Source organism: Tachypleus tridentatus, chromosome 7, assembly GCF_004210375.1.
Source record: "Tachypleus tridentatus isolate NWPU-2018 chromosome 7, ASM421037v1, whole genome shotgun sequence".
Lineage (NCBI taxonomy): Eukaryota > Metazoa > Arthropoda > Merostomata > Xiphosura > Limulidae > Tachypleus > Tachypleus tridentatus.
In genome coordinates this window covers 128,003,520-128,030,986 of record NC_134831.1, presented here as the reverse complement: position 1 = coordinate 128,030,986, position 27,467 = coordinate 128,003,520, and the positions used below count along the sequence as shown (strand labels likewise).

General features: G+C 33.5%; 1 protein-coding gene across 1 annotated transcript; it reads right to left on the bottom strand.

Annotated features, from left to right (window-relative positions):
• Window positions 1–1,225: 1,225 nt before the first annotated feature.
• LOC143256571 (lysosomal aspartic protease-like) lies at window positions 1,226–27,467 on the bottom strand. The gene is made up of 9 exons (XM_076513946.1): window positions 27,224–27,467; window positions 24,394–24,526; window positions 22,130–22,253; window positions 21,258–21,391; window positions 11,793–11,977; window positions 9,846–9,968; window positions 6,841–6,988; window positions 5,818–5,916; window positions 1,226–2,615 (listed from the first exon to the last, which is right to left on the bottom strand). The coding sequence occupies exons 1-9, from the start codon at window positions 27,298–27,300 to the stop codon at window positions 2,442–2,444; spliced, it is 1,197 nt and encodes a 398-aa protein (XP_076370061.1). The 5' UTR covers window positions 27,301–27,467; the 3' UTR covers window positions 1,226–2,441.

Genomic DNA, 27,467 nt, shown 5'->3' with positions numbered 1-27,467 from the left:
GCCAAAAAAACTGAATTTTCCCATGACAACCACACTTCAATTCCCTATCAATAAAAAGATTACCTCAGATGTCCATAACAAAGTGTATGTAACAGCACATTCACAATTACACTTCAGAAAGTGTTAAACTATCAATTAGTTTATTATATATTATTTATTGATCCAATTTTTTATTGGTTTCACCTCTTTCTTGATTTTACTGCTAAGGTCAAATGTAATTGTCTCTCCATTACCTCATACATTTGTGTAGTTTTAATACAGGTTTACCCTCTACAACCACTACAAAATAAATAATTTTGTGAAAGTAAATGAAATTTGAATGCATAATTTACAATAAATTAACAAGCATAGGTACCGAGTGACTTGTGTTTTACAAGATATGCTGTGTCTATAGTTCTGGAAAGTGAAACAAGAAAATATGAACTGTCCCTTGCATTTTTAGTTACGGAGGAATTCTGCATGCGTGATAGAAGTAATGCATGAGAATTTTACTTGCAGTTTTGGAAAGATTGCTTGTTTGTTTTTTGAATTTTGTACAAAGTTACACAGAGGCTATCTGCACTAGCCATGCCTAATTTAACAGTGTAAGACTCAAGGGAAGGCAGCTAGTCATCACCACCTACAGCCATCCCTTGGGCTGCTCTTACCAACAAATAGTTGGATTGACTATCACACTATAATGCCCTCATGGCTGAAAGGGCGAGCATGTTTGGTGTGAAGGGGATTCAAACCCGTGACCCTCAGATTATGAGTCGAGCACTGTAACCAGTTGGCCATGCTGGGCTGTGGAAATGTTGCATGAAATTATTTTTAAAGTATATAAAATTGGCAACATTGCAGGCAGTGAGGTAATATGAAATCTGTATGTTCACTGTACAGGATTGTCATTTACAGGAAGTGGCTTGGGTGTCTAACAAATTATGAATTTTTGTTCATTCCAACTCTTAAACATATAACTAGAGATAAAGTTACATACACTTTTGGTATAAACCTTATATCAAAATCACTTATGTTGAATTTCAACCATACCATTTACAATCATGAAGTATTCATACAATACAGTTAAACCAGTTTCTCATAACTATTTTAAAATAAATTTCTACGTTGTCTCTGTTGATGTAATATTTTAAACCTCAATAAAATTGTTAAATAATAAATTTGTGAAACTGTTGCATTATTTGAATGCACATGCAAGCTGTATTTGTTAAAACACAATAACTAATTATTAGTACAGATGATAAATTTATTGAGATATAAAGCTGTCTCAGTATCAGCTCATTATACAAACGATGTAAATATAGTAAAAATAATAAGTAAAAAAAAAAATAAAAAAAGTAAAGCCAAATCTAAGTATCTACATCAAAATACCTATCACAAGGTCTTTCTAATATTGTTTGGATTTCTACAATGTAAATCATTGTATACAAAACAGTCATCAGTCAATAAAGTACATTAAAGATCCAAATAATCGATATTTTCTTTTTTCTTTTAAATATTATTAAATTCCTGATTTGTGTATCTATGTCTCAGCACCTTGAAAGATGTGCTTATATTCATGATTATTTAATAACATCAATCCTCATTGGCATTAGCAGCTAAATCTTGTATCAAACCTTTATAATATTCATATGTTATGGATGCTAAAAAAAACATCGAATTATTATTTAAAGAATGCACACTGAGTTTGGAAATATAAAACACTGACTCAATTTCCAGCAAACTGCATCTAACAAAAAAATACCCATGAACGTTTTTATATCATTAACAATCCAGTGTATACATTTAAAGAAATCACCAATGATGCTAAACTGATAAAATGAAATTTGAAATTATGTATTTAAGTTTAGCATTTCTTGTTGTACATTATGCATAATTATCACCAAGATTTTGTTGTTGTTTTTTTGGGGGAGGGGCTGGATAAGTCAGTCATAGTCTAGGGGCATGGTCTAAAGCAAGATTGTCAGATTTAAGAAACATATTATGAAACAAGAATATAAGGTTATAACTTCACATTCCTGGTGATACCCAAGTTAAAATATAAACTTCACACACACACACACATTAATTCTATTCTAAAATTCCCTCGTTAAATCCAAATTCATATCAAATTTCATAAAGGCATTAATGAAGCAATATACTACTACTGGTACATTTTATATTTTAAAGGCTTGTGACAGAAGTCAATATTTAAGTACAGACTAAAAAGCTCAAACTGTGGTTATTCCTAACCAGTGTAACAAAATGCTTAACTTAACAATAAAACAAAGTCAAGTTTCACAATGTAGTTGCCAACATCAGTTATGTTTGTGAAGATCTTTTACATGTCACATTTTTTCTGTAAAAATAAAAACTTAAACACTGAGCTATTAAGAGTGACCTTTTGATGTATCTGAAGTTTTGTGGTAACTTATTATTAAAGAGGTAACAAACTTATATTCCTTTTATCCAACATGTTGAACAGCTTCTGCAAAACCCACACGAGCATTTCCGTAGTCAAATTCTGTGTAAAATCGTCCAATAAACACATCTCCTAAAATCCACAATGGTCCCATTGGTGGAGGTACATCAAGACCCACAAATCCACTCAAGCAAAGTGTCTGACCTCTCTGTGAAACCTGTTAAGAAGAAAATAAAAAATGAAAGATTTTCACAGAAAGGTAGTCATACTGTCCTCTGGAGGTGCAGCTACTGTTAGGAGCCAATGTACTTCTGTGGAACTAAGAATTAAAAGCTAAATCCAAGAACATTTTTCCAATGTACTTCTGTGGAAGTCTTGCACTGCCCTGAATACATGCTAACATGAAAGTGATCCCAAGAAAGAGAAAAGAAAGCAGACACATGGTACAAGGGAGGAAGAGTAAGAAAAAGAAAAGTATGACAAATCCCTTGGACAAAACAGAGATGAAATGTCTCCACCAATGAACAAAAGTTTCCAGAAAAGCTCCCACTGGACATGATTCCATTGGGCACTCACTAAACCACTGTTGTAAAAAATGATGAAAGGTGGCACCTCAGGAAAGAATAACAGGTAAGGGCTGGGAAGGGGAGGGTTGGCAGACAGGAATTGGTTCCATGCTCTGTTTCAACTGAGACAAACAAACTAATAGATGAGAAAAGGTAGGTTGTTGTTGAAGTTATCCTCAACGCTAAAGGCTCCGTGATCATGTCAAACGTGCAACGTTTCAAAAATGGGACCATCTAAGGGTCCCATAGATAAGGAGCTGAGTCATGTCTGTGACAATATAGCATCACAACCCAAAAGGTCCAAACAACAAATAAACCATGTTTGTAGAGCCATAGCCATAGACAATAGGTGGGACAATGTAAAAATAAATGAGGGAAGGGTGAGGACATCCCCCACCAAAAAACACACTTCTCAAGGTACCTGTTAAAAGCCATAGACAGAAGATGGATTGAGGAGAGGTATCACAGAAGAGTTGTCAGGGTAAGACAAAGACAATAATACTAGGCATTGTTCAGATAAACAAATAATTTGGGTCCATATGTGGACAGTTCACCCTATGAGAATAGGGGTGTACTGATCTGAAAAGCCCATGAAGGACAAGGCATACTTATGCTGTCACATAAGTGGGAGGTGAAACATAAGAGAACAGGGGAAAAATAAATGAGGTTGGGAGGCAGAATCATGTATGAGGGAAGGACATGGGATATAAGAAATAGGCAAAACATCACATACTTGAGAAATGAAATCTCAGAAAGCCAACAAAGGGCCTAACACAATCCTCAGATAGAATTATGGAAGGAGTGGTGAACTCTGGGGAAGGGACAAGTGATGAAAATCCTCATTAGTCTAAAAGGATCAGGAGGAAGAGGGACAAGAGCAGGAGTTTTTCCATACAATTTTCAATCCCCCTGCATATAAAGGCTGATAAATCCCCCAAAGGGTTGTCTTCACCTTACTTCAAGAAGTAAGGAACAAAAAGAAAGACATCTGAACTCAAGCACTGACAAACTTCAAGGTAATGGTGTGGTAGTGGCACACAGAGGGATTTACATGCATCTTGAGATAGTACTGTTCTACTTTTGATTGAAAGATTTGCACAAGAGACATGTTTGAATCTTTGATTCAAATAGGGGGATGTGGAATGCCTGTAGTATACATTATAAAAAACTTTCACATATAGAGGGCAGCATAAAATGGGAAAAGCTAATATTGTAAAAGGTAAAAGTACTGTATCAAATGCTAAAGTTTAAAAAAAACCTTCAAAAACACCAAATTATTTACGTAGTGAGTTACATATTCAGATTAACTTAATAAAACATACAAACTACATTTCTGTGTTCTAAAACAAATTTAAAATGAAATAGCCATACGAGTCATTTACATTATTTATGGTCTTGGCATTAGTTGCATAGAGCACTAATTACATGGTTTGAATAACATTTTATGGGAAATCATGATATTTGAAAAATGAATATTGATATCATGCTATTTAACAAACTTAAATGTTGAAAAGGTACAAGAAAAAAAGAAAATTAAGAATAACTTTCTAATCAAAGCAATTTTAATACAAGTTACTTTAATACAGCAAAAAGATTATAGTATTAATTTGCAATTACTTGTATATACTCTTCAAATAAAGAAACGCAAAAGGGATATTTTTGTTATTTTAAAGAGAAGTATATGTAATAACGTTACAAGCTCAGAGTATGTGATGTTACATGTGTTAAGGCACTGATTGTCAGACCAAAATGACAATAAAAGTTGTGCACTTTGAAAACGGAGGAAAACATCAGATTTTTTGCCAAAACGCATGCGTGACCAATAAATTTGTTTGAGAGATCTGCATGTTCTGCAAGTGCAACATGTGCAAAATCCCTATAAAAGTGACAGGTTCTCGATTTCCATAGCTCAGTGTTAAGCCACCGACACGCAATACAGTTACGCCAAGACTGACTGAAGCACAACGCAACAACGCCATTGGTCGCTTGGAAGCAGGCAAAATTCGATCAGATGTTGCCATAGCTGTGAATGTCCACCCAAGCACCATCACAAGGCTATGGAATCGTCACCAACAACATGGATCAACTTTTGACCTTCCACGATCTGGCAGACCTCGTGTGACCACGCCCGCACAAGATCGCAACATCCGGTTACGTCACCTTCAAGATAGGACCACCACTGAGACGTCTACTGCCTCAACCATACCAGGGCTGCGTAGGATTTCCAATCAGACCGTACGCAACCGTCGATGAGATTCTTAGGCCCCATGTGCAACCCATCATGGTGAAAGTCAACGATGTTTTTCAACATGACAACGCCCGTCCTCACACCACTGTCTTCTTGAGACACCACAACATCAATGTTCTTCCCTGGCCCTCCAGATCACCAGATTTAAACCCCATCGAACATCTTTGGGACGAGTTGGACCGACGTCTGCGACGGCGACAACCTCAACCGCAGACTCTATCTCAGCTTGCAGCAGCTTTGCAGGCTGAGTGGACAGCCATTCCACAGGATGTGATTCATCATCTCATCGCTTCCATGGGCAGGAGATGCCAAGCAGTTATTGATGCTCATGGGGGCATACTTGTTATTGATGTTGAGTGACGTTAAACTTCAACTAGTGAGCGTGGACTTCGCCTTTGTAGACTTTGGATGTTCAGCAGTGAATGTGCAAAGTTTCACACATGTCATACAGAACTACCTGGAACTTGTTAACAATATGTCTCAAATTTTGCCTTTTGTGTTTCTTTTTTTGAAGAGTATATTTTTGCACTTTTCAACAGTGACAGTGAACCTCAAGTATTTGCTACATACAACTCAGAGGTGCAATATCCAATCAAAGAGTTTACCTTCAAAATATAATCTAATCCTTTTAAAGTGAAGTCTTTTCCACCAATGGTAAAAGTAATAAAAGGTAAGCTTGATACAGAACTGCACTCAACAGCATACTATTGAAGAAGAAAGAAAATACACAGGTGTTTAAGTTAAATAAATAACCAGACCTCTATAATGGTTTTAAAATATACAACACTTGAAATAAACTACCATCTGTATACAATGTACAAAAACTATTTTAGTGATTATCATAAATGTCATTCAGAAATTAAAAAAGAAGTTGTCATTGGAGTCAATTCTAAGCTGCATTGTTATATAAAAATCACTATATTCGTAAAACCATATATCAGTTCTAATTCTTACTTGGAGAGAAAGATAATTAAATAAGAAATCTTTCACTTATTTTTCAGTGAAGCAAATTTACTGTTAAATATTTTATAAAATACAAGTACAGAGGTACAGAACTGCTTGTGCATAAATGAAATTCTGTAACACTAATTACTACAGCTTAGGTTTTACACTAAAATGCTCAGAATATTTTAACTCATATTCTATTTATTTATATCATGAACACATCTTAATAAATTAGAAAATATTAATACAATCAACTTATGTGGTCATATTTCTTCATATTCAAAAAATTCAGCTACATAAACTAAAAATCCTTGTTTGCCACAGAAACATTACAATCACAACAACAATCCTAATCACAATGGCATTTTTCACAAGCAATAGTTATATACTGACAGAATACGTAAGGTTAGTTTTTTTTTCACTGCCAATAAGGTTTCTTGGAATTTCAGCCCAACATTAATACACCAGTTACCAAAGAATTATCTACCGGAAATCATATACAACCACCTTTCAACAATGTCATCTAAGAACAAAAAGAAATCAGGTTTACTATATGGTGTTCGGAAAGTCACTGTGCACTTATACATGTGATTACAAAACTGCATAGTAACTTTCCAAACACCCTGTATTAGAACTAATCACAAACAACTAAAACACTAATCATCTTGAGAAATAAAACATACCTCTCCTTGAGCAAGTGGTTTAGCTCCAATCTGTTTATTCAACTTTACAATTTCTTTTGTAGGTCCAGCAATCAGTGAAGTTCCTGTATCAGCAATGGCTTCACAGCCATTGTTACAGTAAGAACTTCTCTTCTCTTGGATGGAAATTCTGTTCAACCAAACAAAGATCAAAAGTTTCATTAACATACATGGTATTTCTTTGAAAAATACTTAATTTTTTAATATTTTTTTTAAAGGTGACTTGTATCACAACACAAAGCAACAAGAAAAATTAAAATTACTTTATAAGGTGAAATCCATGGCTAAACTTTCTGAGCTACCTAAACCTAATATTCTGTTAATCCCAGTAGACTTAAAAACAAAAATAACACTGGAATCTATCACCACCAATTACACTTCTGCTAGAGACTTGGTCAAACTGTCTGAGTTCATAACCTAAAATTGACTTTCATAATTTCCATACTTCTAATATGTTTTTTGTATCCTCTCAAAATTTTGCAAGCTTTTAGTATGCATTAAGTCTTTATCAAACACAAAAAGCAGAATTTTTTTTTAGAAAAATATTTTGCTGCTCCAAGCACCAAGTGATCATCATGGTAAGACTGAAAATATGTTTCTTCATGTGAAAATTATCAAATTTTAATTTCATAATTTCTAAAACTTCTTAAGTAAAATAAATACTCATTTTTATTTAGCAAATTTACATTTTATTTGTTGGTTTCTCTACCCTAACTCTATATAAGGTTGGTCAGTTTCACCAATGAAATAAATCTGAATTATATTCCCCCTTCTTACTTTCTAGAATGACTACAAATTATAACATGAAACTATATTTGTATATCTGAAGTAGTTTTAACTTGTAACAGTTGGCTTTTGAACCGTGTACAACTAATAATAATACCATCAAATTGTAAATCATTTGGTATATATTGTAGTTCAAATTACCCTATGGAAATATGTAACACACAGGTTACTCATGAGTTGCTTGTGAGCATACCTTGTGACAAAAATGTTTTCTTCATTTTACACAATTTAGCCAAAAAAGTATAAATTTTATGTTTTAATTATTTTTACAATAATAAACAAATGCAAATAAAAAAATACTTACATGGGTCTCACCCACCATTTTTTTTACTTTTCATGAAACTTAACCCTACTATTTTTCCTTTTTACTAATGATACTAGTGCACTAATTTTTTAATAAAATAATGCACCAAAGAGAAAAAGACACTAAGACCTAAAAAGTAGACAATGTTTTATAAATATCACAATTTTTGTCTCTTTCTAACTATGAGACAGAAGTCTTTTCAAGTTCAACTAAACTCAATGATGTGTCTCCCTTGGGAATCAAGTTTGAAATGAAGGCAAAACTGGAAAGTCTATATAGAAACAATGTAAAAAGTCCTTTTATAAGTTAAAACTTTGGCTTTCTGTTGGTTATAAACAATATAGCATTAAGTGTTAAAGAACACTAAAGACAATTTGTGCAAGATAGGATGTGATTCAGTGGGTGTGGCAAAAGGAGTTTGATGTTCTAATTTATGGCTCTGCCACTAAATAAAATTAAAGGCCATAAAAATTATACTTTGCTTAGCAATGACAACATTATAATAAATAATTTGCCTTAAATTTTATAACTCTCTGAAGGGTAGTAAATACATTAGAGAAGAGGGGATTATACCTAGAGAGCAAATGTCAATTATTTTCAGGTTTTTAAAATACTTCCTTTTAAAATCAATAACTTAAAGCTTATGCAATATTAAACTTTGAATTATTAGCTATGTTGTGATGCCAAGTTTATTCATATACAATGATAATAAAATACTTTAAGTTTTGAAATTAACTCAGTAAACCCTCATGATATGCACAGAAAACGATGCCTGTATCAAAGAGTTAACTTTAAGCACATAGGTGGAGGGTCAAAGTGCATATTCCACCACTACTTACAGGTTAATTCAACATGGTATTATGTATTTAATTTAGAGGTATCAACTTTTCATTTTACCCCACACTGCTAATTTAGCTATGATTCATGTTAGAACCAAGTAAATACTAGATATAGTATATAGGGATCCTTGAAAAAAAACTGCAGATTTGAATGATGGACAAAAGTGTTTATATTCTCACATGATCATCATCTAGAACTGTGGCTTATCATAGTCTGGATCAAACTGACTTCAGCTGTTCACAGGCATATCTTATTAAATATAAATAATTTTGTAACATCTGATTTTTATGCATAAAACATGGCCAGGTGGATAAGGCACTCGACTCATAATCCGAGTGTTGCAGGTTCGAATCCCTGTCGCACCAAACATGCTCGCTCTTTCAGCCATGGGAGCATTATAATGCTACGGTCAATCTCATTATTCATTGGTAAAAGAGTAGCCCAAGAGTTGGCAATGGGTGGTGATGACTAGCTGCCTTCCCTCTAGTATTACACTGCTAAATTAGGGATGGCTAGCACAGATAGCACTTGTGTAGCTTTGCTTGAAATTAAAAAACACCAAACAACAGACCTGTACATTTTCATATTACCATATTTCAATTCGATACACACTTGAAATTAAGAAAGTTAATATTTTCTACAAGAGAGGGTAGTTTATTGGATCAACTTTACTGTTCATTTCTTTCATAATGTTTTCTTTACCAAAATTACTCAAGGGAACATAAAAATAAAACTGAACTTTTAACTTTCACGTGTGTAAGTTTTTTTACAAAATTTACTTTCCACTTATGATCTGCATGAATCTCTTATTTGTTGTTAAGCACAAAGCTACATAACAGGCTATTTGCAGTGTGCCTACTACAGGAATTGAATCCCAAACTGTAGCATTATAAACCCTCTAGGTTACCTATGAACCACTGAGGAACTGGCTCATCCCTAATATTACATTTTCTCTGTTACTTAATGGCAACCCACAAACTTACTGATCATAAGCTACATTTTTTTTAATGCACTGGTATAGCAGAGCTTACTGGAAGAAAAAAAATATACTACTTACGAATCCATTTTAAACTGCCAGTATCCCTTCCTGTCAACACTGACATAAGTAAAATTGCCTTTATAATACTTGGGATCAGAGCCTCCAAAGATTATTTCACCACCAGGGCTTGCATCAGGGTCTCTAAAAACAAGAACAAATTTATTTAAACAAGGTTCTTTACTTCTCTATACAAATAGATTTAAAATATTGCAGTTTCAATTTATGGCAGCAGAGTAAAAAAAATTCTTAATATATTTTATTTACTTAATCAAACAAGGTACCAAAAGGATGACTGAAATAATTGAAATACTTTATATCTTGACCAAGATATCTCCATTTGTAATATTATTTATTACCTTTTTGAATTAATAAAAGTGTTCATTGGTCGTCTTCTGAACCAAACTGTGCACTTTTTTGGAAAGTAAGTATGGTGCCCTGTCTATACCATGTTTTACACATGAAGTCAACTTATATGGGTTTTGGGGAATTCCACCCCAAATCAGTAACTCAAAGATAACCAACGAGGCTATACCTTTTAAAACATTAAGCACAGTTTATGTAATGTTGAATAGAGAATGCTTACATTTTACTTAATTTTTATAAATCTAAACATAATTCATGATGTTTAAGTAACCAATTAATTTTTCCAGGAGACATACTGTTTACAAAACAAAAAATTTCTTAACTACTTTCTGACTAATTAATTGGTTTAGCTTAGTCATGCTAATCAACTGTGCATGGAGTGTTCTGTGAATAGTTTAAAATATCTGTTCATTTATTGGGAAACTATAAACTTAGCTGTGCAAGAGGTTCTGTACATAGCTAATAATGTTTGTCCATTCGTGGAGTTAAAATGAAGTACTTGTGTCCTTCATCATAGCTAATGATTCTATACTGCAGCCTGGCATATAGAAAATATTAAGTTGAAAACTATGATCAAACCAAAAGGTTTCTTGAGAACTATTAGATATTTTTACTTACATTTCTGAAGCACTATATATGTCCACATAATATATTTTGAAAACTTACATACGTTAGGGTTTGCAATTTATCTTCACAAGTTGAAGAAATTAACTTAATGTAATCTCTTTCCAGTTATTATGTCCATTATGACTGTCATAAAACTTCACTGCTTGCTTGAAGATAGTAGTCAAATTAATCTACTGACATTCAAATTTTCCAGTTTAAAACACAAGTTATAAAGGTTAAAATAACAAGACTACAACTGGTTATAGATTAGTCTTATGTCTTATTTAATATTAAACACTTATTTATAATTTTAAAATCATAGTTACACATTGGGTAAGATGCTTATTTCACTTATAAATCAGAAACATTATGAGAAATGTTAAACATTGCACTAACTTAAAGGTCTATCATGAATTAATCTGAAAGTGTTTTTTTCAAATGGTGGAGAGTTACAAGTAAGTTTCACAGAGAGGGTCACAAACTGTCTGCACTGAGCCAATATTTTTGTCAGTTCTCAAAATATTTGAGAGGTGCATATATCACACCTTTATTATGAACCATCATAAATTACACCAAGTGTTCAAGATTTTGTCATGTTTTACATATGGGGGGGAGGGCTATAATAAAATCACATATGTGGAGGTTGTTTGGCAAATCTAGGTTAGAAGCATTAATCTATACTTTCTATAATTTAGGCATGTACCTAAACTAGGAAAACGGTTTTGATTTATTAAGGAAAACTTGTAAAGCTTAAAGTCTATACTTTACAGAAAATCTTTTTTTAAAGTATGTTAGAGAAACTCTTAAAACAGCTGAACTTTAAAATAATCTAAAACTGGCATTCATTGTGCATCACCACACCACTCCGTCATTTAACAGTCTAATAATTATAGCAGAACTGACTTTTAACATTGACGGCTGTAACACTGAGATGGTTGTACATTAGCTTAACCTCTAATATAGTGTGCTACTTAACAGTTCATTATACAAACATACCTATTAAGATAGAAGGAAAAAACAGGATTTTCCACAAGTTTTTGTTGAACCATATTATGAAATACAGGTGTGACACCATCTATAGCAATGGATGGGAAACCCAAGCCAAATATTCCATCAAATTTTGCTGCAACAAAAGTAAGACCTGGTTCCGACATGGCTTCACCAAAAGTCTGAGATTTAACCTGCATTAAGCATAAAATTAAAACAATTAACAGTAAATGTAAACACAAAAACTTGAGTTATTTTTCCTTCAAGGCATTATTTTGAAGTGGATGTTAGCTAGTATTTATATATATATAAATTCAAAGCTTACTGTGGCAGCCCCACTGATTTGCAAGAGTGAACATTGTTCTGTTATTTCTCAAAATTAAAACTTACGTTTTCTGAAATGAATAATATCCACATAATCTTCAATGACCATAAAAAGGCTAAAATCTTGATTCACCAAGATACACAGTGAAAACAACTGAAGTAGGAATAAAAGTTTCTACAAAACTCAGTCAATTTTCAAAGAACCTAATTTCTATTCCTAACTGCAGAATTTTTAAGAAACTTTCTTTCAAAATGATGTAAACATCTAAATAGAATCCAATAATTTGTAGCCAAAGTTTCCTAAAGTCCATGATATTTGTTTTTCTTTAGTCTGATGTTAATTCTAAACTTTTAATTGGATATAAATAAACTCTACAATTAAAACTTATTTATCATATTATAAAGTTTCTTAGCATGTGATAAGTACTTAAGTTGTTTCCAATATCAAGGCAAGTTCCTTCAGAAAGACTGGATTTTTTCTGATATGAAATATAAATTTGAAAGTAGCCTGTATAAAGCTTTGGTATAATACATAAAGATGCACTTCTAAGTAATATATTTATATAAATACAGTACCAACACTGACAGCAATGACTACAATTTCCTTAACCAACACTATTTTAGAAGTAGTTCTGTGCAGATGTCTGTTCTTTAAAAATGTGGCTGGACTGCAAAACCACATTAAATAAAAGCTATTTATTTGCACTATAGTATTAACTGAATATGAAAGAAGCCTTGTTGTTGTTTTTAATTTCATTTGAAAAAAAAAAAAATACTATTTCATTTTGGAATTTATTTTTTTATGTGCTGATTAAATAATTCCCATTTTATATCAAGCCAGTTTTAACTTGTATGATAGATATTCAATTTTTTAACACTATTTTTCTTATTGAAGCAATAAATCATGATAACAGTAGAAACTGTCAAAGATAAAGGTGTAATATATGGAACTATCTTTATCAGTCAAGGTATCACAATGTTTGGCAATGATATTCTTAATCAAAACATAAATTAGATTACATTCAGGTTTTCAATAAATAATAATTGTCTTACTTGTGGTTGTTATTGGGATACAATAAACTTAAAAATATTCAACACTAAAGGATCCAAATCATCCGAATAGTTTACAGTCACTCGCAATACATGTTAAACCTAACTAGACCTACTCAATGTCTCGTAACAGTAGAAAATTCCGTTAGCTTTCACAAACATGTAATTTGACCCAAAACCATTTTCAGAAATCATTAAAGAAACAGAAATTCTACAATTTGTATACATTTTTCATAAGTGTTAACTTTGTGATAGAACTCTTTCTTCGTCACTACAGAAGGACCAGTTAGTCAGTAAATCAACTAACCATAGTTAAAACAACTTTCTTTACTCTATAATGATGTATATAGCTTAGAATATCTTCTACCCAAACTAGCTACCATCAAAAATGAGCTTCGTTGATAATATCTGAAACCATATATTACGATGTCACAAGGTGGCAATGAATGGCTGCCTGTAGCAACATAAGCACCAACAGAAAAGGAAATTACATGAAAAACAAATGTGCATTATAAAAAGAAAGAGGGTGCTTTATGTCATGACTTGCATATTACGTGAATGTGTCATCTATTCATTAGTTATTCTTCTTTTTACATCATTGATTATCAGTATTCTAGTGCTTTTGTCAAAATGGAAAAAATGCATTTAAGAGTAATTTTTCTGCATGAATTCAAACTTGGTCATAGTGCTACTCAGGTAACTTACAATATAAAGCAAACTAGGGGAGATGAAGCCACTTCTGAAACAGTTCAGCATTGATTTTCAAAGTTCAGAAAAGGAGACTTCGGTCTCCAAGATGAGGAGGGTAGAGGGCATCGTTCTGCTGTTTACCATGAGAATTTGGTGTTAGTGGAAGAAAATTCACAACTTACTGTTCAAGAAATGGCATAGAAATTGGATGTTTCAATTTCCACAATAGTCATCTTAAGGAAACTGGAAAAGTAAAAAACCTGGACATATGGGTTCCACATGAACTCAATGAAGAATAGAAAAAATTGCCATTTTGTACTGAGCAAGACTTCTCGCATGCAACAAAAATGACAAATTCAATGATTGTTTAATAACTTGTGATGAAAAATGGATACTTTATGACAACAGAAAGCAATCTGCACATTAGGTTGACTGTGATGAATCCCTAAACACTTTCCAAAACCACAATTGCATCAAAAGAAGACTGTGGTCATAGTGTGATGGTTTGTAAAAGGCATCATCCATTACAACATTCTTCAACAGGGCAAAGCATTATTGCAGAAGTATACTTTCAACAACTGGAAGAAATGCATAGGAAGATGTGATAAAAAGTGACAGCATTAGTCAACCATAACAGAACAATCTTGCTTCATGACAATACTCGACCACACATTGCACAAATGACACACCAAAAGCTTAATGAATTGGATTATGAGGCATTCCATTCCCTCATCCACTCTACTGACCAGGTCTTTCATCTACAGACTATCACTTTTTCAAACATTTGGACAACTTTTTGAAAGGAAAACACCTCCATAACCGAGAAGGAGCAGAGAATGCCTTCAAGGAATTTTTAAGTTCTAAGACTTCAGAATTCCATTGTGATGGAATAAAAAATTGTTACTCATTGGCAGAAGCGTATAGCTTCCTTAGGTTCCTATTTTGACTAATAAACTTACTGTTATTTTTCTGTATTACTTCTTGAGATAAAGTAGAAAAATCCACCATTATTTTCCAAAAACCTAATACAGACTTTTGTGAAAATAAGATTTCAAATGTTTAAAGAATAAGAAAACAAAAGTATCATCATTAATTTATAAAGCTAAACAGCAAGAAATTTTATCTTTATTCAGTTACACATTATACAATGTACAATACTTTTCAAATATACAAGCTTCACTTCCTTTCTTCAACTTGAATTGTTTTTCATTTGAACCTTACATAAAACATTTTACAAAAACTTAATTTAAATAAATTATAAAATAAATCTTAAGTTTTTATTATATTTGAATATTATTTCATGCTATTTCTTAATCTGTTAATTTAAGGATATCTTGTTACTTCAGTAACAGATTTGTTTTTGTTAATATCCTTGCAAATTTGTCTTATAAAGCATATTTTTTTCCGTTTTAAATTTGAATCTAAGCAAGCTAAGAAAATAAATCATACGAGACTAAATACCAAGAGTAAAAGATTTAATATACAAGGAGTATAAATGTAAACACTTGTTCATTAATACAAGATTTCTGCAGCTTTAAGTCAGTGCCAAACCATTTTTGCAATACTCAAATACATCAAATAGGTACATTCTTTATAAACAAACAGACTACTAAAAACTTGGAACTTAACATGACTGCTAGTAAGTTTGAAGGACTTTTCTTAACATGTGTATTTAAACACACATACACCATATTCAGTGTTCCCTCTTATCCTTGTAAACTAAATGTGAAACAATCTAACAGAATAATTCTCAGAAATATTTTTTTTATCAGCTAAAATTGAAGTATAAAGTCCTCCACAATAATAAATACACAAGACAGTGATGAAGACAACCAAACAGTAGTTGATGGTAGGTAGGTATTCAATGTTTATTGGCACAAAGCTACAAGACTATCTGTGCCAGACAAGATGTGATACAGTATAGGTATAGGGCAATTAGGGTAAAAAGTATAATATGTAAAATTAGGAACTGTCAGGAAGACTGAAGCAAGAAATACACCCTTGCTGTCAGTTGCCTGAAGTTGGCCTTTCCAGTCCTGGGTTCAGTTCAAGAATAAAATAAAAACTAAAATGCATAAAATTAAGACCTGCCAGGAAGACTGAAGCATCAATATTAAATTTGCAGTCAGTCACCTGAAGTTGGCCTTTCCAGTCCTGGGTTCAAGTCAAAATAAAAATTGAAATGTGTAAAAGAAATTATTAAAACATAAAAATGTGTAAAAGAAATCATGTTAAAACACTATATAGTCCAGTAAAAAATCTTAAGTGTAAAAGACCATTGGCTCTTAAAAATGTAAAAAGATGAGTGAGATAAGCAGAATCACCTATAACTTGGGTCAAAGTCAAGGGCAAACCTGCCTTACAAATATCTTTAAAATGGTGTCGTCATTCTAGGTTGTAACAACGGCATGATAATAAAATGTGGATGATTGTGATCTGAGTGCCACATAAACCACACAATGGTGCAGCACTATCAGATAAAAGAAAGTGATGGGTGAAAAAACTGTGACCAATGCATAGCCTTGCCAAAACAACCTCCTCTCTTTGATCCTTACAGAAGCAAGAGGGCCAAAACCCTAGAGAAGGTTTGGTTTGAAAAAGCTTGTTATTGTGTTGCTCATACCAGGATGCCTGCCATCTGGTGTACAGTCTGGATTTGATAAATGGAACATAGTCTATGTATGGAATGGGTACTGGGATGATAGATCCAGAACAGACAGACTTTACTGCTCTGTCGGCCAGCTCATTCCCACAAATACCAACATGACCTGATATCCAAAAAAATTGGGCAGAGACAGATGAGAGAAAAAGATGAGCTAGTTTGTTTTAGATATTGATGAGAAGAAGGTGGTGAGTAACATGGAATGATTCCAGGGCCAATAGACAGCTGAGTGAGTCCGTATATATTGTACAATTTGTATATTGCATTAGTTCAATATGATTTAGGGCAAGAGAGATGGCATACAATTCAGCATTGAAATCAGAAACTGTAGGGGGGAGTCTATGTGCTGCAATTGAATTGTCACAAACCATGGCAGAGCCCACTGAGTCACCCGATTTGGAACCATCTGTATATATAGAAATGAATGAATCATATGAAAGATGTTCAGCAAAGAGCAATATTTCTAATTGGGTGTATCTGCTTTCCTCAGATGACTCAAAGATAGGCTAGAATTGGGTACAGTAATTTGCCATGGTGGAATAGGCTGATTTGAAGAAACTGCAATGTTATTCAAGGATAAATCCAATTTTTCTAATTATGCCTGGATGCAGAGACTAAAAGGAACAATGGCAGATTTTCTGTTGTTAAAAAGTGTGGTCCAATGTGGTTGGAAAACACAACTCTAAGTAGGATGCTGTGGTAAGGATCGAAGTTTGGAAGCACACATTAGAGACATTTATAATGAAAAGTGTGACACTCAGAATACAGCCTTGAGGGACTCCAAGTGTCTGTGGGAAAAAAATGAGAAAGTGTAGAGCCCACATGGACTTGGAATCAGCACTTCATTAAGAATTGCTGGATGAAAATGGGTAAGTTGCCACGCAATCCATACGAGTGAAGGTCTCGTAAAATGCCATATCTTCATGCTGTATCATAAGCTTTTTTCTAAATAAAAAACAAACAGTAAAAAGATGTCATTGCCTTAAAAAGGCGTCTCTGATTGATGTTTCAAGGCAAATTAAGTGGTCTATCACAGAGTGTTGTCTTCATAACCCACACTGAGTAGGTGAGAGGAGGTTGTTTGAGTCAAGAAAACAAATGAGGCAGGCATTGATTATCCTCTCTAAGATCTTACTGAGACAACTTGTCAAAGCAATGGGATGGTAATTCGAAGGAATTGTTGTATCCTTCCCAGGTTTCAGAATAGAGAGTATGATAGCTTGTCACCAAGCATCTGGATAGACATTTTCCTGCCATATACAAATAAAGACAGCTAGAAGAATAGTAAGAGCTCTGGAAAAGGTGGCATAACATCTCATAATGTATATTATCACATCCAACTGATGTATTGCCAGACCAATGAATTACAAGTTTGAGTTCCATCAGTGTAAGAGGGCGATTGTAGTCATAGGAATGGTCAGTTGAGAAGGAAAGAGGCAGATGCTCCACCTGTGTTTTAAAGGCTTAAAAGGAAAAGGATAAGTTCGAAGAGCTAGATACACGAGAAAAGTAGTCCCCAAGAGTACTGGCAATGATCTGTGCATCTGCAACTTCATGGCCATCAGATATTAAGATAGAGTGGGGGGCAGAAGTATATCTTCCACTCACTCTCCGGATCTTATTCCATGTAACTTTTGTGCTGGTGGTTGAAGAAATGCTGGAGGTGTATTTAATCCAAGATTCCTTCTGGCTTTGACGTCTAACTTGCTGAGCTCATGCACGGACTTGCTGAAATGCAATGCGGTGTGAGAGCATGGGGTATCTTCGAAATTGATCCCTAGCATGTTTCTGAGTTTTTTGTGTTATAGAACAGGCAGAATTCCACCAAGGGCAGGGATGCCATAGGGAACATGTCGAGGTTTTAGGGATGCATCAAGTAGCAGCTTCTATAATACTTTTGGTTACTACTGCTATACAATCATCCATGGATGACTTACATAAGATGGCAGGATCAAGTTCTGAGAGAGTAGTGAAAGAAGGCCAGTTGGTCTGGACCAACTTCCACTGAGGTACATGGGTCGGGTGGTACTGATCACGGCCAATCTCTTGTAAGAATGGGAAGATGATCACTACCTCATGGATTGATGTCAACCTCCCAGGAAAAGTGAGTGAGTAGTGAAGGGGAACAGACAGAAAGATTTATAGCTGTAAATGACTGACTAGGTGCATGAAAATGTGTGTAAGAACCAGTATTGAATAAAGCCAAGTTGCAGTTCAGAAACATATGCTCTATGGTGCACCCTCTCATTTCAATATGGGAGCCACCCTAGAGGGGATTATGCCCATTAAAATCTCCCAGGATTAAAAGGGGGTTGGCAGTTGCTCAATGAGGGTATTGAGGTCTGATTGATTATAATGCATTTCAGGTGTAAGGTATAGAGGACAAATAGTGATGGTACAACCCAAGGAGACATGGATGGCTACAGCCTCCAAGGGTGTGGTCAATGACAGGGATCGGGTGGACACATGCTGATCAACCAGCAATGCAACTCCCCCATGTCCCCAACATACACATACCCTGTCATTCCGGTATAATGAATAGTGTTGGATAGTAACTGTATTTGTAGGCTGTAGAAATATTTCCTGCAAAGAAAGACATGGGATGATAAAAGTCAATCACATCTTTGATGTCAGTCACATTTGATTGGAAACCTCGACAGTTCCATTGGATTAGTGCAGACATGTGTAATTATTTCAGAGGAGAAGATGGTAAAGAGTCCTTCTGTTTACAACTGCATTTTTTTTCTTTATTGGATGTGGGTCTGTTATCCTCTATGGATCCTGCTCTAGCTCAAATGGTTGGGTCTGAATTTATTGGTACACATACTAATGATTGAGGACATGGACAAGCAGATTGTTTAATTTTTGGGGTATCAAGAGAGGAAGACCCCATGGAAACATCTTGACTTGAAGAAGGTGAAGTCTGGCAATGACTGGAAGGTGTGGTCAGGACAGAGATGGATGGAGACACTGATTTGTGAACTGTGTTGATTTTGGGAAATGTTTCAGTAAGATTTGCTGGTGAAGATTGTGTAAGGTCTGTTTGGACTCCTACTGTAGTAGTAGAACAGGTTACAGCAGCATAAGTTCTGGATGGAATAGGTAATAATAATTTGAGCCTCTGTGCAAGTGAGATTGTTAACTGTCTTGAGACATACTCCTTTTTCTTCTAACCATTTAGGGCAAGATGTAAAATAAAAAGGATGCATACCTTTACAGTTTATACAATGTGGTTTGGGTTGAGATTCAATGGCATGATGGTATTTACCACCACAAAGGGCACAGGTCAAGGAACCATGGCAAGATTGTTTTGAATGACCAAATCGTTGACAATTGAAACATCATACAGGACTTGGAATATAAGGTCGCACCTTACAATTCAGATACCCTACTTTTATTGTGGTGGGAGGACACAGTACAGTAAATGTTAGTATTAGAACATTTGTTGGTTCCAGAATTCCATCTTTTCGAGTGAAGATTCGGCATACTGCTGTGACACCTTGGCTGGTGAGACTTGCGAGGATCTCCAATTCGGGAACAGTCCTTAAATCTCTTTCAAGTATGACTCCTCTGGGAGTATTCAAAGTGGAATGAGGAGTAACTTTGAATGGGTATGTCCCCCAAGGCCTTTGATTTCAGGAGTTTGGAATGCTGTGATGAAGATGTTTCCATTAAGATGTCTCCTGAACATAGATTTTTTACCGATTTAGAGGAGCCAGCAAGCCCTTCTGAATAAAAAATGGGGACATCTGCCCCAAAGGTTTGTCACACAAGGAATGCAAAATTAGGAATTGCAGGACAGATTCAAGTGGTGAATTAGGCTGTACAGATTCATCAACGTGTAGTCATTTTCCAGTAGTCAGGTTTTTCTCGATGGTTTCAAGTTATTTTTTTGTTTGAGGAGTATCCATAATAAATAGAAAATTTAACGGTGCCCACTGATCCCACCCACCATGGAGCCCTACAAGGGGGCACACTACAGTGCCTTATGAGCACTGCAGTAGCACCAGGGTTTTGTGAGCACTATACCCAAACACCAGTGTCAGACAATGTCCACAACACCCATTGTGAACATCCTATGCTGGTATTCAGTTGACCCTGTCCCAAATATACTAGCCGATTGATCCTGGGGGGACCACCCTAGGACCATCTGTTTACAGGAATTTAAAGCCAAAGTGGTGTGTTGGAGTTGGACCCATTAACCAACAGGACTCTCTCCTCCCCTTCATGGGTTACCATGCAAGGCAAACATGCAAGTCGATGTTTAGATCCCAGAAGAGGTAAACTGTAAGAACAGAACCTTCTCTCAGAGGTCCCCTAACCACGTACAGGAATCCACATTGAGGGGCAGTAGTTGGTAATAACAGCATATTGATTTTGTAATGTTATCCATTTTGACTGCATCTTGTTCTCTTAGTTGATCATACATAATCCTAGAATAAATGAAGCTTCAAGATATTTTTATATGAATTTATCTTAACATAGCCATGAGCAAATCTGACATGTTAGGTTGGTATTACTTAAATAGATAATCTAGTATATTTTGAAATAAAATAAATGCTAAAACAAAAAAAGGCATTTTTCAATGGCCATCCATTAGTGCATGAACACACTAAAGATGTACCCCTAGACAAAAGGTCAAAGTCAGCTTGAAGATAATAAATAATTAGAACGTCTTTGCCTTAATAAATTCAACAATTTTATCATGTTTAAACTTATCAATGAACTGTCCATTTTTTTTATCTTACCTCAACATTGTCAATGGCTACAACATCAGTACTGAGAATTCCCGACAAGCTACCAGATCCATACTCAATGGAAAACTCTGTGCCATTTTTCTGGTAACTGCTAGATTTAGAACTGTCATATTTCTTGTGAAGTACTAAATATAACAGCAAACAAAATATCACATACATATGAGTGATGAGAGATACAAATAAAACTATACAGACCACCACTTGATTGAATAAAATGCATTAATATAATAATTATAAAATGACTTCATAAAAAAGTGAGTCCGATTAACATAGAAAACGAATTTATACACGTTTTAATGAAGAAAATAATTACTTTTTTCAGTCTGATTGTGATTGCTTTAAGACAAAAGAAACATGAGTCACTTTAGAAAGCTGATAATTATATAACTTTTGTCTGATTATAAATTGGTAATATTTCAAATATCTTCCCTGTTCACCTTTATTAGAAGCACATAAAGACCTTGTGCTAGTTCTGTTTAAATATCAGGTCTAGAGTAACTCATTAATATTCTATTATACTGAATAAATCTTAGAAACAATTCTCAAACTATATGAATATCACACAGACATCAAGTTATGAAAGTCTTTTTGCTTTTATTACTAATATCAAACATTTTAATCATTCTTGTTTCCTTTCAAGACCACATTTGTATTAAAATTGACTAATTTTTTTAAGCCAGTAAAATAACAAAGACAGCTGAAAAATAAAATGTGTTGGGCCTCAACACAAAATTATACATATTATAAAACATACAAAATCACAAATATTTTTTTCAACTCTGAGACAAAGCATTTATTTCCTTTAAAATGTTTAAAAATCAGCACAGTATGCATTGTAAATGATCTTGGAAGAGAAAACGTACAACAAGCAATATTGCTTAGCTTGCATTTCTTTGATGGAACCCACAGATTGGAAGATCCAGTATCAAATACCACATTAAAGTCCTGTGGAGGTGTTCCAATAGTGATAGGCCCATAGTACTGAGCCTAGAATAATGAACAAAATAAATTATAAAACACCTTTAAGTTTGATTATTATTTTACATATTACTAAACTGAACAACCGTGTTGAGCCAAAGTACAAACTCTACACTTTAACAAATGACATTTGTATGTAATTTACAGGCACTTTCTACATTTAAATGCATTTACAGAATTATCAAAATATATCTTCAGATTAAATAAAAATGAATAAACAAAATGGAAGACATCTTCAAGATTTATTTCATAAGATTCATTGTGAAAATATGATGAAAGAATGAAGCAAACAATAGAATAGCTTCCAGAAGAAGGCCACAATCATGCACATTAATGTATTTGGGAAGTATAGTTAAGAACAAATGTTAAGAAAAATCAAAATGAAGAAAAATTGCAATTACATGAAAGAAACTTGGAATAGGATGCATCGTATCTATGCTGTTCTTGCTAACAACTATCACATTTAATACACTGAAGCATTGCCAAACTCATGACCCTACAGGTGAGGGCAGCATTTTTTAGGTATTTTAAACAAATTCTCAAAACAAGCATTATAAATTTAACAGACGTGCGTGTTAGACAAAAATTAGTTTTATTTAATTACACTGGCTTGAATTATTGGAGGAAACAAAACAGTCTTATATAGGCAAAGAAATTACATGCTCAACAGTACAAAACAAATTAGCAAAATTAAAGAAATATTTTTACAAATACATATATAAACAAAAGGTTATTTATGATAAACAAAACAGTAACTCAAACAACATACATGGATCACTAAACTTTTTATAATAAAGAACAAATTTTTTCCCCATGAGTAAAAAGTTAAAAATAACAAAAAACTTATGTAGCCATAAACATTTCACCTTTTATTTACACTATACATTTAAAAAAAAAAGCAAAGCAGTTTACTTTCTCACAAAGAGTTTATTCTTCCCGGAGATTCCACAACACAATTTCCACGTACTAACCAAAACAAACAAATAACAATGAGAGGACAAGTTTATTCATTCTATGTATATGTCTGGTGTCTAAACTTGTAATTTTAATGATTACTAATGTTTTTGATGAACTTTTCTTTTTCCAAACCTGGAAATATGGTGAAGAGTTATCGTGTATTCAGTTGCACCAAAAACAAGTAAAAAAAGACCTGAACTTCCCTTCTATTTTAGACCAAGTGAAGCTACTGAAAAGAAGCCAAGGCCAGCAAGGTCTGCCATAAAGAAAAGTTGGCAAAATTTTACCAACAGGCCTTAACAGATCTATAAATCCAAGCACCAAGATTCTAATGAATGAAAGCAGAGAAGAGTGTTGTATCTGAAAGCTACCATCTACAGAACAAAGGAAGCATGAAGAAAACTGAGAGAGCTAACATCTGAATATAACTACATGTAGTCAGATCCTTTTATATCATCTAAATGCTGTCTTCTGATTTTTTCTTTTAACACAGGGTAATTATATACATCCGTGTACAACATGCTGGGCCATTCTGTTCAGTCATTAATCAACGAGTTGTTAGAGACAACAATCAAGCCCAATTAATTATAGCTTGATTCAATGACCCACTAATGCCTCAGCAAACTTCTCCATGTGTTGGCAAAACATTTTAATTGATAATTTAACTGTCAAACAATAATTGAAAAATTTCCACAACAACTTCAACAGTAGATCTACATAAATTGTTGTCACACAGTTATACTCACTTTGCTATTGTTTGCCTCTTTATGAAAATGGTAATTGGATTACCAAGCAAACTCATACTACTGTGATGTCACACTGACCTCAAGAATGTTATATATTTGAGTAGGAGATATCCAGATTCATATTCTGACAAATTGTAAAGGAAAAACACAAGTAATGAGTATCAAATTCAAGTGAAAGGTTTTCAGCTTGAAGTTTATAAAATAAATAAGACTAAACTACATAAAAACAAGAAAAACTTTGTAATTTTTTGATGTATAATACAGATGACATTTTTCTCATTTGACAATTTGTGTTAGGAGTACATACATTTTCAAAAATTGTCAAAAAGTGTTGATCCTCTTATAAAACTAATTATACAGAATTATAATGATAGCTGTTGTAGACAGGATTATTTTGTGTAATCTGTGCTCTTGCCTATTAACAGCAAGTTCTCACATTCACTTACATCCAGGTAATTTGAGAGTGGTTCTGGAAATGGTCCATTGCCTTCCAAATGCAGCTTTGGTTGAGCAACTTTGTAAGGAGTTTCCAAATTCCGAAGTTGATTTCGAACAGAATCGACATGATACAGGGGTATTCTGTAAATATATGTACACATACATAGATAAATACATACAAATATCTACCTTGTATTAAATCCATATTTCAACAGATCTTTAATCATCTAATGCTAAATCAAAACTATAAATATGTTTTGCTAACAAATATACAATACCTTACAAGTAGTTTCATTTTATTAATGCACATTATTTCCTACATTTCTACCGATTACAATTTTTCAGAACATGTTAACCCAATATATTGATTTGTTACTTGTCAAAGTTATGTCAAATACAAATGTTTAAACGTTTTTTATAAAATTTATGTTCTTTAAACAACAAAAAGAGTACCTAGTAGATACCAAGTACAAATATCCTAATTTCTGAAATGCAATTGATTACTTACATCCATCAAAGAATCTACCTAGGAAACTCATTTCTATTAATTACAACACACTGATGACTCCAACAGAAATATTCCTAAATTTTCTGAGGACACTTAAGATTCTGGGATATGTTAAATTTTGATAAATGCCTTAAAAATCAGTTTGCATAGATTTAAAATAAGCAAATCCATGAAAAATATTTTCAGTATTAAGTTATAAGTTCTTGAACTCTCCAATGCATCTGGAGTTCAAGAATTTAAAAAACAAAACAAACTGAGATCTTGTGTCAAAAGAAACGTACAAAAAAAGAATAAACTAAACTAACTGATAAGTAGTTAACACTTGGGGCTACAGTGAGAAAAACTAATTATTTCTGAAATATATTCATAAAAATTTTGAAATGTGCAGAGAAAAGGAATTAAGAGTAATTCCCAGTTTCCTTGCATGTTTTTCATCTGGAGTGTATAGTGTATTAAGTAATTTTAAATTGTTAATAGTTTTGGTAAACTGCCTTGGGGAGATGCTTCTAAGAGTGGAATATATATACTTTGGAAGCTCATTTTCAAATGTGTTGCATGCAAAGGGCTAATCCTTTTGTGTGAAAAAAACTAAAAAAAATATATACAATGTTATTTGAATGTAAGAGAGTATTTCAGTTCTTGCAATATACATGTAAAGAATTTTCTTTTATCAGAATAACTTCATGAAATAGTTGAAAGGCATGTATTACATGTATTTCTCCTGCAACATTTACTTCACTGTTTTACACTGCTACACTCCATTCAAACATCTTGTATGTAATAATATTAATACAATATGTATACATTCATGATGTCAGAAAAACACTGTAGATTCAATAAGTCTTAATACGAAACAATAAAAACTCCGTAACCTGAGCAGTTTCGAAAGTTTTACATTTATACATTTCTGCACAGTTTCCTGTAGAAAGGTGCCATTCAGTGTTGTATAACTGGAGAAATAATTCTATGGTAATTTTAAATCAGTTTATCACACATTCAATAAATGTATACATCAGGTTTTTTAAAGACAAAAACTTTGTGACCTGTAGTAAAGGCAGATGGTAAGTCAAACTATTTATGTTCATAAATGAATCAGCAGTTAGTCTACTATAGTGTTATTAGAATGGGAATCTCAAGCCATCAATTTACTAGCAAGAACATTTCAGATTACATGTGCTTCTTGTTGATGAAAGGTTGAAATGTTCTGTTTTGTGGGATACTTGCACTGGCTTTAGAACCTTGGTCATTCTTGCACAAAACTACACTTAGGACATGCATATGTTATGCACATAGCAAATAAAACTGTTCAATTTAGTATCAATGAATTTCTAACATCTAGTTGACAAGTGCTCACATACAGATACATACCATATGACCATGCAAGATACAGTCCAATTATCTGATCAAATTAGAGGGCCCACTTAACCTGGACAATGGTACTAGCATAACATGATATTTTATAATCAAATCTTGAAATGCATGTAAACAATTTTACCTCTGCTTAAAATAATTCTACTGAAGAGATTTCCTGTATTAATGTCACTCTGATGAGTATCAGCTTCTAAATTTATTGCTGGAAAAAAATGTATATGACATAATTCAAGGTCGTAGCTATGGTAACTGCACCATCATTGTTACATAACGATGCTGTACCTCAGGGAATACTAATAATTAACATAACTAGTTACACTAACAGTCTTCTAGCATACTTAACAATACATAGGTAATAAATGTATTGTATAAATATTTCAAGGTCGATTTTTTTCGAACAAGTAGCACTTTCGGAACATTCTTTTTCCCTACGTCAACCTAATATTCTCGTGCGGGATTATTATGGTCACGCCATATTAATTGGAATATATACCATATGCTTCCCCGTGCCTGAAGGGAGGCCCAAACGACCTAACAAATTATAAAACTGCCGACAAGAGGAAAAACAAATTTTAATTTGTTTGAACTAAAAGGCGGTTACACAATTCTGTTAGTATCAATCTGTCATAATCATAGCTACAATATAACTTTTAGGGAAATAAATGTTTGGAATTCAATAACTCTTTATGCGGGGAACATATCTTATAGTTACGCCGCAGCAACTAACCAAGAACTACTAGTAGTAATATGTTCAAGGTTTTTTATGTTAGCTCTCACCAACTACTAAACCTAATCAATCATCTGTAATTATCCTACTATGATGCGTTTACTGTAAACTTTTAAATTATGCCACTATTAATGCCAATAAATAACAGTAATATACTCTACTGACTACAGAGTAATTCATAACACTAATAACCATAAACCTAAAGGCCTCGATAAAACAAATAAATACACACCGTTTCAAACTGTCTACAAACAGGAATAACGAAATCAAAACTACATAATGAAAATAAACATTTGCTAATCTTTTCATAATTATAACTATTTCTGTTTCTATTACAAATATCAACTTTAGCAACTGCCACCTCCTACCACAACTTCTCAAATGAATGTTAGAATATTGCTTTATTTTTCAGATCGCATGATCATACGACCTGCGTCTCTTCCAGTCATATGATTATCACTAGCGCCACACCTAAT

Excerpts from the sequence above, each read along its gene's own strand:
- LOC143256571 (XM_076513946.1), bottom strand. The coding sequence starts at position 27,300 with ATGAAAAGATTAGCAAATGTTTATTTTCATTATGTAGTTTTGATTTCG. Across the intron at positions 22,254-24,393 it reads CACTCTCAAATTACCTGGAT|GCTCAGTACTATGGGCCTAT; the intron begins GTAAGTGAATGT and ends TCATTATTCTAG. Across the intron at positions 11,978-21,257 it reads TAGCCATTGACAATGTTGAG|GTTAAATCTCAGACTTTTGG; the intron begins GTAAGATAAAAA and ends TGCTTAATGCAG.